This window comes from Sapajus apella, unplaced genomic scaffold (assembly GCF_009761245.1).
Source record: "Sapajus apella isolate SASKATOON/1434 unplaced genomic scaffold, GSC_monkey_1.0 scaffold28, whole genome shotgun sequence".
Lineage (NCBI taxonomy): Eukaryota > Metazoa > Chordata > Mammalia > Primates > Cebidae > Sapajus > Sapajus apella.
In genome coordinates, this window is record NW_022436968.1 from 3,641,851 (window position 1) to 3,657,368 (window position 15,518).

Genomic DNA, 15,518 nt, shown 5'->3' on the forward strand with positions numbered 1-15,518 from the left:
CAAACATTAGAAGCACTTCAGAAACTCCAACTCAACCTGCCAACAGACACTTCTGGGCACGTGTCAATAAATACGTTGCAGAGATGGGCATTTGAGAAAATCTCTCAGCACCAACTCAAAGTTAGTTAAAACAAATCATTATGATAGGTTCTTTAAAAGACCACATTTTATTTTTCTTCTCTCAATCTCGTTTCTTGAAAAAAAAAATCTTTTTTTAAATGTGATCATTCAAAAAGTTTCTATTACATGATAACAGTCATAACAGCAGCATTACTTTTTTTTTTAATATCCCTGAAGTTCAATCTCTTTTAACTTATTTTATATCCCCAACTACAAGAGTAATAAGAACTGGGCTCTTTTCCCTAACATTATCAGAGTTACTTCCATTCCTTTGCAAATGAGAAACTAATCATAGAAACTTGGCTGCAGTACCCTTTAAACTTTACGCCTCCCAGTAGGACACCCGGTGATCTGCAACCCATCAGTCAGTTCTAGGGCAAATGCAAACAATACTTTCCGTTACAATAACTTGTATCCAGGAAAAAGAAACAGGCGCTCTGTTGCATCTGTAACATAGCAGCCAGAGAAAAGTTTACTAGCTTTAGCCAATTGGAAGCTATGGAGCTGGGCCAAGTTAGCATGTTTTTCTCCGCCTCTAGATGAAGTCATGATTGAAATATGACATTGAACTTTAAAACAAAAAGGGAGGGAGGGAAGGAGAGCAGGAAAGAAAAGCTAAACCTGCAACAAAGTGTCCTGTGCCCAGAAGAACCCAGTTAGGAAGTGTGTGCATACTTCTGAACCCTGAGTGGTTCTCAGTTCTGTAACCTTCTCCTCCCACTGGGTGGAGTAGGGCCTTTAAGAGCAGCTGGAATGCAGTTCCCCTGATCAGCGTAGCCAGTTGTTGCCTGTTTGAACCTCTGCCAGTCCTAGAGAGTGGCGCTCTAAGCTCCAACCAGCAGGCCTTATCCTGCAACCTCACCACCGCAACTTCTCACCCGAGCAAGAAGCAGCTCCCAGAGAGGAAGAACGTTCCCACCTGCCTAGCCATGGGAGAGGACGCTGCACAGGCCGAAAAGTTCCAGCACCCTGGTTTTGACATGCAGCAGGAAAAGCCCTCGAGCCCCAGCCCGATGCCTTCCTCCACACCGAGCCCCAGCCTGAACCTGGGCAACACGGAGGAGGCCATCCGGGACAACTCGCAGGTGAACGCTGTCACGGTGCTCACGCTCCTGGACAAGCTGGTGAACATGCTGGACGCCGTGCAGGAGAACCAGCACAAGATGGAGCAGCGACAGATCAGCTTGGAGGGCTCCGTGAAGGGCATCCAGAACGACCTCACCAAGCTCTCCAAGTACCAGGCCTCCACCAGCAATACGGTGAGCAAGCTGCTGGAGAAGTCCCGCAAGGTCAGCGCCCACACGCGCGCGGTCAAAGAGCGCATGGACAGGCAGTGCGCGCAGGTGAAGCGGCTGGAGAACAACCACGCCCAGCTCCTCCGTCGCAACCATTTCAAAGTGCTCATCTTCCAGGTCAGTGCCCCCGACGCCTCCTCACAGGCAGGCTGGAACTCCTCGACATTCATGATCTCACTCGTCCTGGCTCTCACTGCCATTTTTACATTTGTCCTTCCTGTCGGGTATCACACACACAGGCATTGTCCCTGTCTGCCTGCAGCAGGCAAATATGAAATCTGCGCACAGGGGTGGGAATTTCCCAGGTCACTGCAGACTAAACCCAAAGAAGATGCTCGCGGGTTTAGTAGGTCCCGGGTCATTTGTTAGGGAGCACCTGGATGCACTCTGCAGGTTGGGAAGATGTGCAGGTGCGCCCTAGTCAAATTCATTTGTCTCTTTGCATTAGGAGCTTAGGGCTCTGGCTGCAGCTGTTTGCTGGGCAGGGCAAATTAATTCAGGGGCTGTTCATTAACTGTTTGTGGAAATGAAGTGATCATGTGAGGTATTTTGTTGTTTTTTAACCAAGAAGTCAAACTATTCCTTTATACAAAGGCTACCAACATTTTGGGAACCAACCAAATAGAAGATTGATTCCATTAGAGTTGGACTAGCCTTGTTCCTTTAAGACTATTTTGGGCAAAGCAATCTTGTGGAGTTCTTTTCTAGCAAATGCACTAGAAATACAGAGTACAAACACACTACATATGCCTCTCCTTGCTCAGAGAGACCACAACTGTTAAGTAAAATAAAAGGAGTGTTATCAGTTATAGTCACAAAGGCTAGTCTTAAATGTTTCTCCTTCAAACGGTTGCCTTAGAATAAAAAGACCACTTAATTTTTTTAATGCATCAATGATGCAATTAATGTAGCAAGAGGCTATCTGGGGACAGGGAGATTGCGTGGGGCTGTTGTTCCGCCAAGTGGTGGGCATTTGTGAATCCCAGGGCAGCCCTGCCTAATGCTGGAAGCCCTTCCGCCCAGTGGAATCCAGCCAGCACAGAGCCCAGGAAGCGATTGCCGTCCTCGCCCCAGGGCTGTCTCGTTGTGACCATGTGAATAGGAGAGGATTTCAAAGCCATGGAGGGGAGAGGCTATAACCAACAGTTTGATTGTGAAAGGCACACAGGGAGAGCCTTCATCTCCCAAGAGAGATTTAGAAATTGGGATTTAAACCGAGGGAGCCTTCTTTTTCAAAATGAATCTGCTCTGCCAAGTTAGAACCTAAGCCTTCCTACCCCCATAAAAGCAAAGACTCATCTCGCTGCTTTTTTGTCCTCCTCAAATTGCACTTGAGTATTGTAAAGGTTTAGGGAGGCTATGTCCTCCTCTACCTTGCAGGCTTTTGCAGCTGAAAACTTTTCAGTTTTTAATGCAAATGCAGTAGCTTTTCATGCACCAGATGAATTGAAACGAGATACAGTAACTGGGCCTTTCTTAAGCCATATGAGATCCTTACTTTATTAGCCTAAGAGATATTAGAAATCTCAGCTCTCAAGGCATTTCTAAATTAAATACTGATCTCCAAACAAAACCAAACATGTACAGACCTGTTTAAGTCTGAAACACCAAAGGAAATTTTTCTGCTTCCAGTATGAATCAGGCAGATTATCTCTTGTCCTATCCCTCAGTTAAGGAGGAGGAAAAAAAGTATTTATCTTGTAGAAGAAAATCACAATTTGTCAGGATTGGGTTTTGTTTTGTTTTCTCATGGATGTTCTGCAGATGTTGGGGGGAGGGATGGAGAGGATATGCTAGTAGAAATTCAGGAGAATTATAAATCTGACATTAAAAAAAAAACAACACAGGGAACTTAAAGGCATATGTGAGGGCCTGACATGGTCTCCTGTTTTGTCACATTGGATTGACAGGTGTGAAATTGCAGCCAGAAATGGTAGAAATTTTCCACATAGTGAGTGAAAGCTGAAACAGGGGTGCTCAAGACCAAACTGGAAGCTAAGAGAATCCAAAGCAATGTGTTCAGACTCCATTGTGGGCCATTTAGCAAGCAACCCCCAAGGACACCTTTAAAGAGCATTTTAGGAGGCAGGAAACTAGAGGCAAGTAACTGGACCTTTCTAAGGCTGTATAAGATCCTTTATTAGCCTAAAGGATATTAGAATTCTCAACTCTAAAGGCATTGAAAGATGATTGTTTTGTAAAAAACAAATGCAAGAACAGTCCCTCAGTGAAAAGATTGTTCTTTCTCCTATTCCTTCTAAAAGTAGCAGCGTCCCCAGAGTAGTAATTATGCCAATGGATAAAACAATAATTTGTATTAATGAGTGGTCCAGTATAGTAGTTCAGAAGATAAATTTTGGAGTCACACAGAGAGTAGTTCAAATCCTACGTCTACCACTACACAGTTTGTAGCTTCTCCAAACCTGTTTCCTCATCTATACACTGATGATATTAATAAAAGCAAAAAGAAAAATCAAGCACTTAATAAGCCCAGCATACATTGCTAGGCATCTTTCTGTGCCTTATCTCATTTATCCCCAATTTACAGAGGGGGATGTTGAGATTTGAAAACGTTTATGGCTTGTCCGAAGCTAGTTAGTAAGCAAGTGGTAAAGCTGGATTCAAACTCATGTTTAATTGATTTCAAAGCACATGCTCTTGAACACTAATGCTTCTTCCCTTCTATCTCTCTCATAGAACAAGGAATGAAAGAAATCACATTTAAAATAGTAGGGACTGGCATGGTATAAGTGGTCAATGAATAGAAAATATTGCTGAGAGGATCTGAAATTCATTTGCTTAGAGAGAAGGCTACACTTTTGCTTGGTTAGAAATATGGCCCCTGGGTAAAAACTGACCTTACCTTACCCAGGATCTTAAAACAGCTCTGCTACACACAGAGAACCATGCATTGTGTAATTATCGCCATGTTGAAATCAACATTATATCTCATCTCCGTGAAAGCAAAGGACTCTTCCCAAAAGACCTACTCTAAATGAACCCTCTAGTCACAGCATGATCTTCACAGTGTAGCAGAAGGGGACTATTTCCTAGGCCTGTGGAGAATGTGGAGGGCAAATATGTACCAGGTGTCTTTATGTTATTTATCATTTTCAGTCCATCTGAACCCTATGCCGGACTTCCCCTTATTAAATCTACTAATTCTAGTTTAAGATAAAAAATTATGTAAAAATAAGAAAGTGAGAAAGGAAAATCTGTCCCATGACCTGAGCACATTTGGCACAGTAATGTTGAGAAGAGTACATTTTCAGTTTGTGAAGTCCTATAGAGCCATCCAAAATCTACAAGTATGTTTTGGTTAGTGATTGGCCTGCTAGACACTTACACATTTGCTTTTTGGGTTTTGTTTTGTTTTACTGAGACAGAGTCTCGCTCCGTCACCCAGGCTGGAGTGCAATGGTCCAGTCTCGGCTCACTACAACCTTTGCCTCCAGGGTTCAAGGGATCCTCCTGCCTCAGCTTCCACCACTACACTCAGCTAAAATTTGTATTTTTAGTGGAGACAGGGTTTCACCATGTTGGTCAGGTTGGTCTTGAACCCCTGACTTCAGGTGATCCATCCCCCTTGACCTCTCAAAGTGCTGGGATTAGAAGCGTGAGCCACCATGCCTGGCCATAATTGCATTTTTTAAATTCCAAACTTTGTCCTTAATTTGTCCTACTTTGTCCTATTTAAAACATGTCATCCTTTATTTGTCTGTTCAGAATGTTACAACATTGTTGTAGCTGTGAAACATCTAATTTCTTAGTAATTACTTTAAATTATAACCAGTAGTGTCTAAAACTAAAGAAACATCTCTCTTTCAGCAATAAAATACATTCTAAATCCTAGTTAAATTCAGCAGTTTTCTCTTTTAAACTTTTCTGTAATAGCTTCAGATCAATATTGGAATTCAAAATACTGTGACATGATCCAGCATAAATAAAATAAGACTCATAGGCATTGCTGATCAAAAAGCAAATGCTAAAGAAAGGCTAAGACTGTGCTTGTAAGCATGGCAATCTTTTCCTTAAAAAAAAAAATAGATTTTGTACAGAAAATCAGTGACTCTACACTTATGAGGAAATTTTCTCTTTTGATTTAAGAGAGAGAATTTCACAGGTAACTGGCCCTGAGGATGCAGTACCCTCTTATGTCCTCTTAAGATTCTAGAAATGATTATTTGAAAAAGCAGTTGGGAGATGATTTCAAATCCAGGGAACAAAATGAGAGTACTCATGGACAGCTTCCACTTTCATCCACATGAAATTGGGAAATTGGGTGAAAAGGAGAGAAAGGTTAGCTATTTGCAGTGGATACATTTCTGGAGAATTGAGCCTATAAATGTGTTCAAATCTTCATCCTTTGGGTTCCTTCAATAAGGTCAGCATTTAGAAAGGTGCTAAAAGTGTAACATCTTCAGACTATTTTTAAATTGATTTTTAAAAAGCCTGCACTTTATCCAAAGTCACTGCTCTGAAGACTGTTACATTAGTACAGACCTGGAAGAAATGGGGATGTAGATAATAAAAGACGCCTTTAGATGACAACTCGCCATGTTTCTATCACACTACAATGTTCCCATATGGGATATTGGTTTTGATGTGTTACTTATCCAGTGCCCTTTTAGTTTATGAGATAAACAAAATACCAGTTCTTATTGTTATTTATATTTATTGAATTTGAGCACTGCCTCGGGCACTTTAAGTGAATAACTGATTATTGTTAGTGTTTCTTAGAAAGAACCATTACATGTTCTTGTGTAAAAAAACTAGACTTTTTCAGATGCAGTTATTCCAAGTAAGTGCTGCCCTTTCCACGGCTTTGTAATCTATGTCTGTTCGAACTGAATGAATGAAAAATATTCTCCAGTGCAAACTCAGGTCCTATAGTTTTGATTCTTACATGAAACAAAACACATTTGGTATCAGTACACTACGGAATTGATTCTGCAATTTGTTAATTCTTTTTTGTGGGGTTTATGTTAACATCAAAGAATCAAATATTTTAGAGCTGGAAAGCACCTTAATAATAATTCAGTTTAACTTCATTTTATATCAAAGAAACAGGCTGAGAAACAGTGACTAGCAAGATTTCATTTTATGATTAATAATAGAGATTATAGAATTGAATTGCAAAATGAGTTAAAACAAACAGTATAATCCCACTATGGTAAAGTTCATGTTTACTGGGTTTTCTACATCAGCTTTTAAATAATTCAGTGTGATTTGGTTTTTTTGTTTGGTTTTGTTTTGCGTTTTTTATTTGTAACAAAGAACACCTAACCAGTGTGTCTTAAAAAAAGAATTGAACCCTTGATAACACTGAAAAATAATGAAACTTTTAAATCCTCCAGAATGTGAAAGACTGCTTAGGGATTATAACTAACGCATTTTATTCTTATGACTTGCTGATTCCACCGACAGCTGCCTTAGGGGTGCCGTTCTAATCAATGACTGCATCCACTTGGCAATCCATACCTCAGAAACACAAATTGGAGAAAACCATCAATGTGTAAAAGAGACCTATAAATCAGAATGTCAGGTGGGGACAGTTTTATTTTAATAACTAGTATTTAGAGATTATTGGATAAACCGTTCCATGGACACAAATTTATGGTCTTCATACCCCTCCAGGATGCTACCGCATCCCAGTGGGAATATGACATCCTTTGTTATTTTATTCTACCAGTAGGAATGATGAGTTAGTGACAGGAAAGCAAACTGTTGGCTTTTCTCTCCTTATTCAAGCTTTTAAGTGATTTACTGTAATTTCCTTTCTAAGGAGAGTCATGGAGTCTTATTTGTTAAAATGTGCATCTCTAGGTATTTAGATATGTACACAGATTTGCTTCCATGAGCTTCAACCCAAGAAATGCCCAGCATGTTGGCAAGTCTGTCCGTGTTGATACCAGTAGGACTGTTAGTTCACTAGGATCAATAGGAACAGCAAACAAGCTGAAGTACAAGGAGAAATGCGACTTTTTCAGTTCTTTCCATTCATTTTTATGCTGTGAGCTTATCAGTCATATATGTTTGAAGTGTACTGTTTTATTCCCCTTCCTTTGAAAAAATTCCTAAGGTCTCTTATGAAAGGTCAGAACCAGGAACATCTGCATCAGGGGAGATGAGGGCCTTTTTGAAAACAAAGGGTAAATAACCAGCTGCTCCTGGAGGGCCTCTACTGGGCAGAACTGCCCAAGGAAGCAATGCAGCTCACAAGGGATTCCTAGCGCCATTTTCAGGAGCTAAAAACCCTAAGTAGACATATAAGTAACTAGCGTAGGGAAGCTGTGACAGAATTGAGGATGCATACTTGATCTTCCCTCTTGAAATCACCATCAGTCTTGGAATCTGTATGAGAAAGCCAATCTGAAACATTACAACGGGACGCTGAAGGCAGAAGTGTCACCTTGCTTATAGGCATATGAAATGTCAAGTGTTGCCACGAGGTGTGTATGAGAGCTTGATGTGCAGGAGAGACTAGGCACCTCAGGAGAGGACAGTTACCCAGCATCCATTTTCTGAAGTTTAGACTGAAGTTTCCATCACCGTAAGCTACTTCATTGTCAAACACCACTCACACATCTTACTATAGAATAGAATTTTTGAAGATTATCCGTATTTTTCTGCCTCCAAGCAAACATTATGGAAAGGTAAGAGCTATCTGTGCTTCGACATTCACAGATTATTGTGAAAAGAAAGGGCTTACCTCCAGAGTAGATGCCATCAGAAGCCACAAAATAAACACTGTCCAACACACAGAACATTAAATCCTGCTTGCGTAATTAAAATGACAGCAGAAGCATAGCAGTTAGCCAAGAAGGCATATCTCACTTGTTTCCAGTTGCATAAAGACACATTCAACTCATTCTGGATTATCTCTGTTCCTGCTGGGTTTATTTTTATAGCTGGCATCAAAAAGCTCTCATATAATTTCCCTGGCATTTTACAAAAGAGTTCAGTATGGGTTTCCTACCTTCCCTCAACACCCATTCATATACACAGTGTGTGTCTACCACAGATCATATATGATTCACCTTATAATAACTTTCCTCAAAGCTGTCCTCAAAGGATAGGTGATAAAAGAATCGAAAGAGTCTAAGACTCAACAGCAACTATGCTTTTGTAATAATAAAATGTACATTTAAGGAAAAACTGTAATGTTATTCATTTAATTCCTTTAGAAGTTCAGTTAATATGCCTGCCTTTTGTTGGGATTAAAGAAAGGGAAGTTATCCAACTTACTAACTTTGATTAACCTGAGAGATTATACTATATAAAATGTACCTCTTCTCTGATAGCTAAGGATTATTTTTACAGTTTCCTGCCTGAATTCTGCTTTCCTCACTGAGGACTTTTAATAACATTTCACTGATCTCTTGATTTCTTCCTTTCCTGTGAGCAACTCCTGTCAAACCTTCTCAACCCTCCTGTCAAACCCCGGAAGTAATTTTGCTTCTAGACTAAGCATCCAAGCCTTAGCTATTTCAGTTGCCTACCTCTCTTTTAGTAACACCCATCCACTATGAAGAAAATCCTTCCTTTAAAATGGAGATCATTGTCCCCTTTGGGACTTAGGTTCTCTTGATTTCCCGGTGGCAGCAGCAGTCAGCAAACTTCCTTCTAGACACAGAGGTAAACTCGATCTTTTGTAGTCCTCAAGCCTGCCCAAAAGAGGGGCAATCTCCATTCCAGCCACTCTCAGGGCTTTCTCACAAAGCCACCTCACCCAGCATGTACTCATTTAACAAGCAGCTGTTGAGCTCTAGGTGCTGGGACACAGCATGGACAAGAGACAAAAATCCCTGCCCTCATGGGGAGTGCATTTCAGGGAACTAGAAGCAACCTCAACTTGAAACATGGGAAAGCAGTGCTCTGTAAAAGTCCATGTCATAAAAGACTTGTGGCAGTCCCACACTCCTTTTATTATTATTATTATTATTTTACTTGGTCTTTTACTATGGCCTGAACACTTTCCATGACATTCAAAATAGGAGGGTATGGAGAAAGTTTTGGAAAACACAATATATGATATCATCACGCTAACAAGGATTCTATTTAATTGGACTTTTCTACTTCTTATCTCAACACAAGACATTATCCTTTATTTCTCACAATTTATGGAAAGGACTCTGTATAGTGTGTATAAGGGGAGACACAGGGTTGTATTTTTTCAAGGAGGATCATAATTCTACCATTCAGTTGTTAATAAGGTGAGGGTTTAAGTTTCTCTAGAATATCTAATCTTTATTTAGTCTTTATCAAATATAAAGTCACACTCTAAAAGCATGTTTTTATCTTTTCAGTCAATCAAAATTACAAAATAAGAAGGGAAGTTCTTGCCATTAGCATAAACTTTGCAGGATGTTTAGATCCCAAGTAGGCCTTAAAATCCACTAAATCCAGTTAGTTCTCAAACTGAAAGTTTACTGAACAGCCTTACATAGAATCAGGCAATCCTGAGGCTCTGGTTGCAGGAGGTGTGGCAGGGGGGTCTGGAGCCTTGCCCCCTTTGGCATTCCAGCAGAACCCCTAGGGCCCCTGGGAGTGTAGTATGAAAGCTGCTAATCTAGGTCAAATCTCTTGTTCATATCTGGAAGAAACTGACACTCAAGGAGATTAAGTTACTTGTTGAAAGCTGTGCTACTATTTAGTAGTACTGTACAGCAAAGACGGAGACTCAGGCCTCTGGCCACACACTCACTACTGTGCCACTTCTTTCAAAAAAAGATGTGACGACATCTTGCTGACTGGCTCTCCTTTTCTAGTATTCAAAGAAAAATATTTAAAAATCAAGAGTTCTTTAGCTATGTAACCCGAGTCTGTCTGCATTCAAAACTCCCCTGTGAGCAATGTAGCAACCCCAGCCTCCTTGCACTCTGGAGCTGAGTGTTCAGGTGCTGCTCCTTGCCATCTTTGCCTGTGTGCCCGGCAGCTGGAGGAGAGTGCTGGCAACAGTGAAGAGGGCAGCTTTCTGTGCTTCTCTCCTCACTCTTCGCCAGAGGTGGGGGCCAAAGTATTCTTACCCAACGAAGCTCTTCGTAACACTAGAGAATTGATAAACCATGGCTAGCCGCATAATTCCCCCTCACTATTATTAAAAAAACCCTAAGTTCTCACCTCCCCTTATTAACTCCCACAAAGGATATTCTAAACCACAAGGCTTCCTGAGTGCACCCCCAGGAAGCCTAGTCCTTGTTTCTCTCACTCTAAAATGATGTCCTCGGCAAAATTAGTGTGCACCTTTGAACAGATACTAAGGTTGACCATACCTTTACTTCTGACTTCTAGTTGAAGAGGGAACCCAGTCAAGGCCTTTTGTGTGTCTGTCACTTGAAGACTTCTCAGTTTACTCACCTGCCCTATCTTTTTTCTGCCAGCTTGACCTTCAGGCTCCTCTGCAGTGGGATTTTGGCAGGCCCAAGCCCTCTGACCTCAAAAGAGGATAGGAGAGAGAGGGCCTCTGGGTTCACGGCACAGTGACGGACTTTAGCTCCGTTATCTAGGCAGCTTCCTGGTCTATCTCAGTCACTGCCCACTTCCCCTCTGCCTGTCACTGATAGAGCTTCTGCCGGCTGTCCTCCTGATAGTCCCAACAGGCTGCCCTTGGCCTTATCCAGCCTAAAGAGAATGACTTCACGAGTTTAGAACTGTCTTCCTATTCTAGAAAACGGAAGCCACAAACATCTGGTTCTCATCATCACTGTGTCCCCAAAACAGACACACACATTACAGCAGCTCAGGGCTATTTGTGAAATATGTTATTCACATGAAACCTACCTTGTCCGTCTTTTCAGGAGGAAAACGAGATCCCTGCCAGTGTGTTTGTGAAAGAGCGCGTTTCCAGCGCTGTGGAAGGGAAGGAGGAGCTTCCGGATGAAAACAAGTCCCTGGAGGAAACCCTGCACACCGTGGACCTCTCTTCAGATGATGATTTGCCCCACGATGAGGAGGCCCTGGAAGACAGTGCCGAGGAAAAGATGGAAGAAAGTAGGGCAGAGAAAATAAAAAGATCCAGCCTCAAGAAAGTGGATAGCCTTAAGAAAGCATTTTCTCGCCAGAACATCGAGAAAAAGATGAACAAGCTGGGGACAAAGATCGTATCTGTAGAACGGAGAGAGAAGATTAAGAAATCTCTCACGTCAAATCACCAGAAACTATCCTCAGGAAAAAGCTCCCCCTTCAAGGTTTCTCCCCTCACTTTCGGGAGAAAGAAAGTCCGAGAGGAAGAAAGCCATGCAGAAAACGGGACCAAGTCTGAAGACCTGCCTGGCAGTGAGCAGATGCCGAATGACCAGGAGGAGGGCTCCTTTGCAGAGGGTCTTTCCGAAGCGTCCCTCGCCAGCGCCCTGGCAGAAGGAGAAATCGCAGAGGGGGCTGCTGAGAAGGCGACCTCCATGGGCAGTAACTCGGGGATGGACAGCAACATCGACTTAACTATTGTGGAAGATGAAGAAGAGGAGCCAGTGGCCCTGGAACAGGCACAGAAGGTGCGCTATGAAGGTGGCCATGCGCTAACCTCCGAGGAGGCGGAGCGCTCCGATGAGGACCCGGTGCAGCCCGCCGTGCTGCAGGTGCACCAGAGCGCCTGAGCGCTGCGCCGCTGTGCCAGCCCGTGCTGTGTCCCAGCGGGCAGCCAGGGCCCAGGAACAAACTCCTGCACACCTTCAGCGCGACCCACCCACTCCTGCGTTCCCGTCCGGGCAGTGATCGTTGACCACACAGTCTTAGTAACATACACGAGACCAGGCTTTACCACGAAAGCGACCTGTCACCGACTCCACTTTTAATTTGCTCTTAGGTTCTCTCTCTGTAGAATGTCTCCAACATTGCCAGGAAGAAGAAAATGGGCAGTTGAAAACTGCTAATCTATTTGGCTTAGTCAGAAAAAAAGAGGATACTTAAGATGCTAGTCATGAAAAGTGATTCATTCTTGTCATTCCATAAGCTGGCTGAATAGGGTACCCATAATATACTGTATTTCCACAGTACTCTGTGAATCTAATTATTATTCTTTAAGTGTTGAAACATAATATACATAAATAAGTAAGCTATATGTTACATATAACATATAACTATATGTTTTAAGAAGAAAACATCTACGAAAGGTAAAAAGAGATGTTCAGTTGGTTGTTTACTTATTAGAAACCATTGTTTTATTGCAAACGAAGGAAAAATGAAGAGACTATAAAAGTCGGCTAATGAAATAAGATATGTAGTAAAGTCAGGAATATTAGAAAAGAAAAGTAAGAAGGAAAATTTGGAAAATGAGAGAAACAGGAAACAAAGAATGCCAAAAGAATGCAAAGAAAGAGAAAAAATGTATGTGCTTGAAAGTAAAGTATTTACAACAGTAGCTTAACTATTTAACTCCTGAAATAACAATACTAAAGAAGTTCATATATCCTGGAATAACATGTCTTCAAAATATTTTTATTTTCCAATATTTTTAAATAATAAACATACTTTATAGTGTTAAAGCTGTATTTTTTCTTAATAAATAAAAGACATTACAAATATCTCTTTAAGGAAGTTCAAAAGTATGTTGTTAACAGTGGAACGAATATAAATCTTCAAAATATAATTAATATATACTGTTTTGTGGAAACTTGGATCACACTATTCTTTAATGCTCTTCAAATCTGAACTAACCCTTACATTCCATATGATGTGCTTATAAGATACTAAAATCTATAGGTTTTGGAAGTGAAAGATTCTATTTTTTTTCTTTTTTGTACATAATGGCAATTTCATTGCAGATTGTATTTTATTTATATATTAATTTCACAGAATATTAATGTTTTTTAACTTCTTAGAGCATGCTAGCATTTTATGTATATGTACACATTTATTCAGACAGGGTAATTTTTACTGCTGTATAACATTATACTAAAATATTGTTTTATCTATTTTTAATTACAAAATGCTAATGATTTGTTAAATTATAGTTTAAAGACAGTTGGCCCAAAGAGCAAATCCCCTGCCTTTAGTATGCACCACCATAAGTAACCTTACAAATAGAGTTAATCCAAAACAATATTAACAAACTATGCTTTGTCTTTAATAAAAGGGATAAGATTAACAAATGTATTGATGGCATAACCTATTCAGCTATGTCCTTATTTTGCAATAATGTAACCTCAAATATTGGATTGTTGAACCAACAATGGCTATGTTAAAGAAGATTAAATAAACCAAAAAATAAAAAGCATATAACAGTGTCAGATTTTTGGCAGAACAGTTTTAGAACAAGCAGAAAGAATTGATTTTTAAACTCTCCTCCAAACATAGAAGTCATGTTGATTGTTTCAGTCTTGATTTCCCCTATTAGCTCTGCTCCTCCACCCCCACCCCCCGCCATCTCATTTGGTGATCTAAGTCTCATTCTTCAAGTTTAACTTTTTTGGCATCACCTTGCCAGCTCTGGAGAGCATCTGAATTTATTGCAGCAACCTGATGAGTTTGATAGTTACACCTGCATTCTTCTTGTATTATACCAGAACTTGTAATACCTTAAATAGCCCTGCAAACATGAATGCAGAGACCTGTAAATTCAGTTTATTCACACAGATAATCCGTTGTTTTCTGCAGTGCCATCGAGTTGGTAGAAGACTTAATTTTACTCTGGGTCAAAGCATGCCTGTTTAACCTTTATGGAGTTGCTGCTATTTCTTGGGGCTGAGAAGTTGGGGGACCCAGACCTAATGTAACGTTTACATTTCCTTTTCAAAAGGTGTTTTTCATTTGTTCCTACAAACTAGCTGTATGTCGGCTAAAAAGTGCACTTGAGCATTTTTTTTAAGTGTCTCTGGCAGTCACATTTATTCTATGTTCCACATTTGAAGCATTAAAATCTTAAGCAATAAAACGGAGAGTTAGGCCAGATAATTATTGAAAACACACACACTATAGGGATTAGAGAGAGCAACAGTTGTGGAAATTGAAGCGATTTATTCTGTGTTATTCTTGAGTTATTTGCATACTGGTGAGGCAGCAATGTCCCCAAATTAGGTATGTCTTCTCCCCACCCATCCAACAACCCATTCCTAACTTTATGTGCCTGGAGCTCAAGGACTGGATTAGTTTTCACCAAATATTGGTTATGCAGTAATAAGGACTGAGATTCATACCTTAGAAATATAATCAGGAGTAAGAAGCATCTATTACATGGATCATGAAGCTCACAGAACTATAGCCAAAAAAAAAGAAAGTCATTTTTCTGTAAGATTTCTTTTAAAAGTAAATAGATATGTATTTCAACAGGAATATTTTCTTCTTTCTACTTAGGAATCTAGTATGTGGCTGAATTACTGGTTCTCTTTATATGTAAAAACAAAAGACCCTAACTAAGACTAGTTCTGCACAAAACAAGGACTTCTGATATTTATTGTCTGATGAAAACCCAAAATGTTTCTGCTTTTAGTAGGCTCACCCAGAAGAGCAAAGTTTGACACTCATGCGATTAAGCTCACTATTAGGAAACCTCAACATAGCCCAGCTGCCAGTATAAGTAAAGGTTATAATGAAAGTCATTTCCTACATTAAGACACTAATGCCCAAGCCCAGTTAATTCCTGCTCAAAAGTTTGTTTACTGCCCTGGAGCCCAAATCTAAGTGATTTTATATTGGAGATTGGGAGTATGAAGAATTGAGGCACAGTCAGCAATCATTATTAACAGTTCCATAGCAACCACAAGTCTTTTCCTAAAAACCACGACTCAAGCATTGCAAAACAAGTTTCAGATGAAATTGGCATTGTGACCTTTGTATTCTGCTTGATGCGGGTGTCTGGATAAAAACTTTCGTAGCCAGAAACTCATTCCTAAAGGGAACAGGCAGTAACTTGCATTATTAAAGATATTTTCTTATTTTTGTTTTAACCATTACATTATCCTGAAGTATTTGAAACTCAAATTATTTTTAACTCTCCACATAAATTGCCCTAGTTAAGAAGTCACACCTTGAACTAAACAGCTTGATGTTCATACATGTATACACTTTTCACAGTAAAAAGCAATTGCTAAACATTTATTGAGCAAAGCAACCTTTAGTTCCTCCTGTTTGCTAAAATTCTTAGCACCAAAGCAGTGAGACCCAAGA

General features: G+C 40.3%; 1 protein-coding gene across 1 annotated transcript; it reads left to right on the forward strand.

Moving 5' to 3' along the window:
* Positions 1 to 674: 674 nt before the first annotated feature.
* On the forward strand, positions 675 to 13,629 carry CAVIN2 (caveolae associated protein 2). The gene is made up of 2 exons (XM_032292589.1): positions 675 to 1,532; positions 11,216 to 13,629. The coding sequence occupies exons 1-2, from the start codon at positions 1,050 to 1,052 to the stop codon at positions 12,008 to 12,010; spliced, it is 1,278 nt and encodes a 425-aa protein (XP_032148480.1). The 5' UTR covers positions 675 to 1,049; the 3' UTR covers positions 12,011 to 13,629.
* Positions 13,630 to 15,518: the final 1,889 nt, after the last annotated feature.

Bases quoted from the DNA above. Each gene is read 5' to 3' on its own strand.
- CAVIN2 (XM_032292589.1), top strand. From the start codon at position 1,050: ATGGGAGAGGACGCTGCACAGGCCGAAAAGTTCCAGCACCCTGGTTTT. The intron at 1,533-11,215 runs GTCAGTGCCCCC...CCGTCTTTTCAG, and splicing joins TCAAAGTGCTCATCTTCCAG to GAGGAAAACGAGATCCCTGC.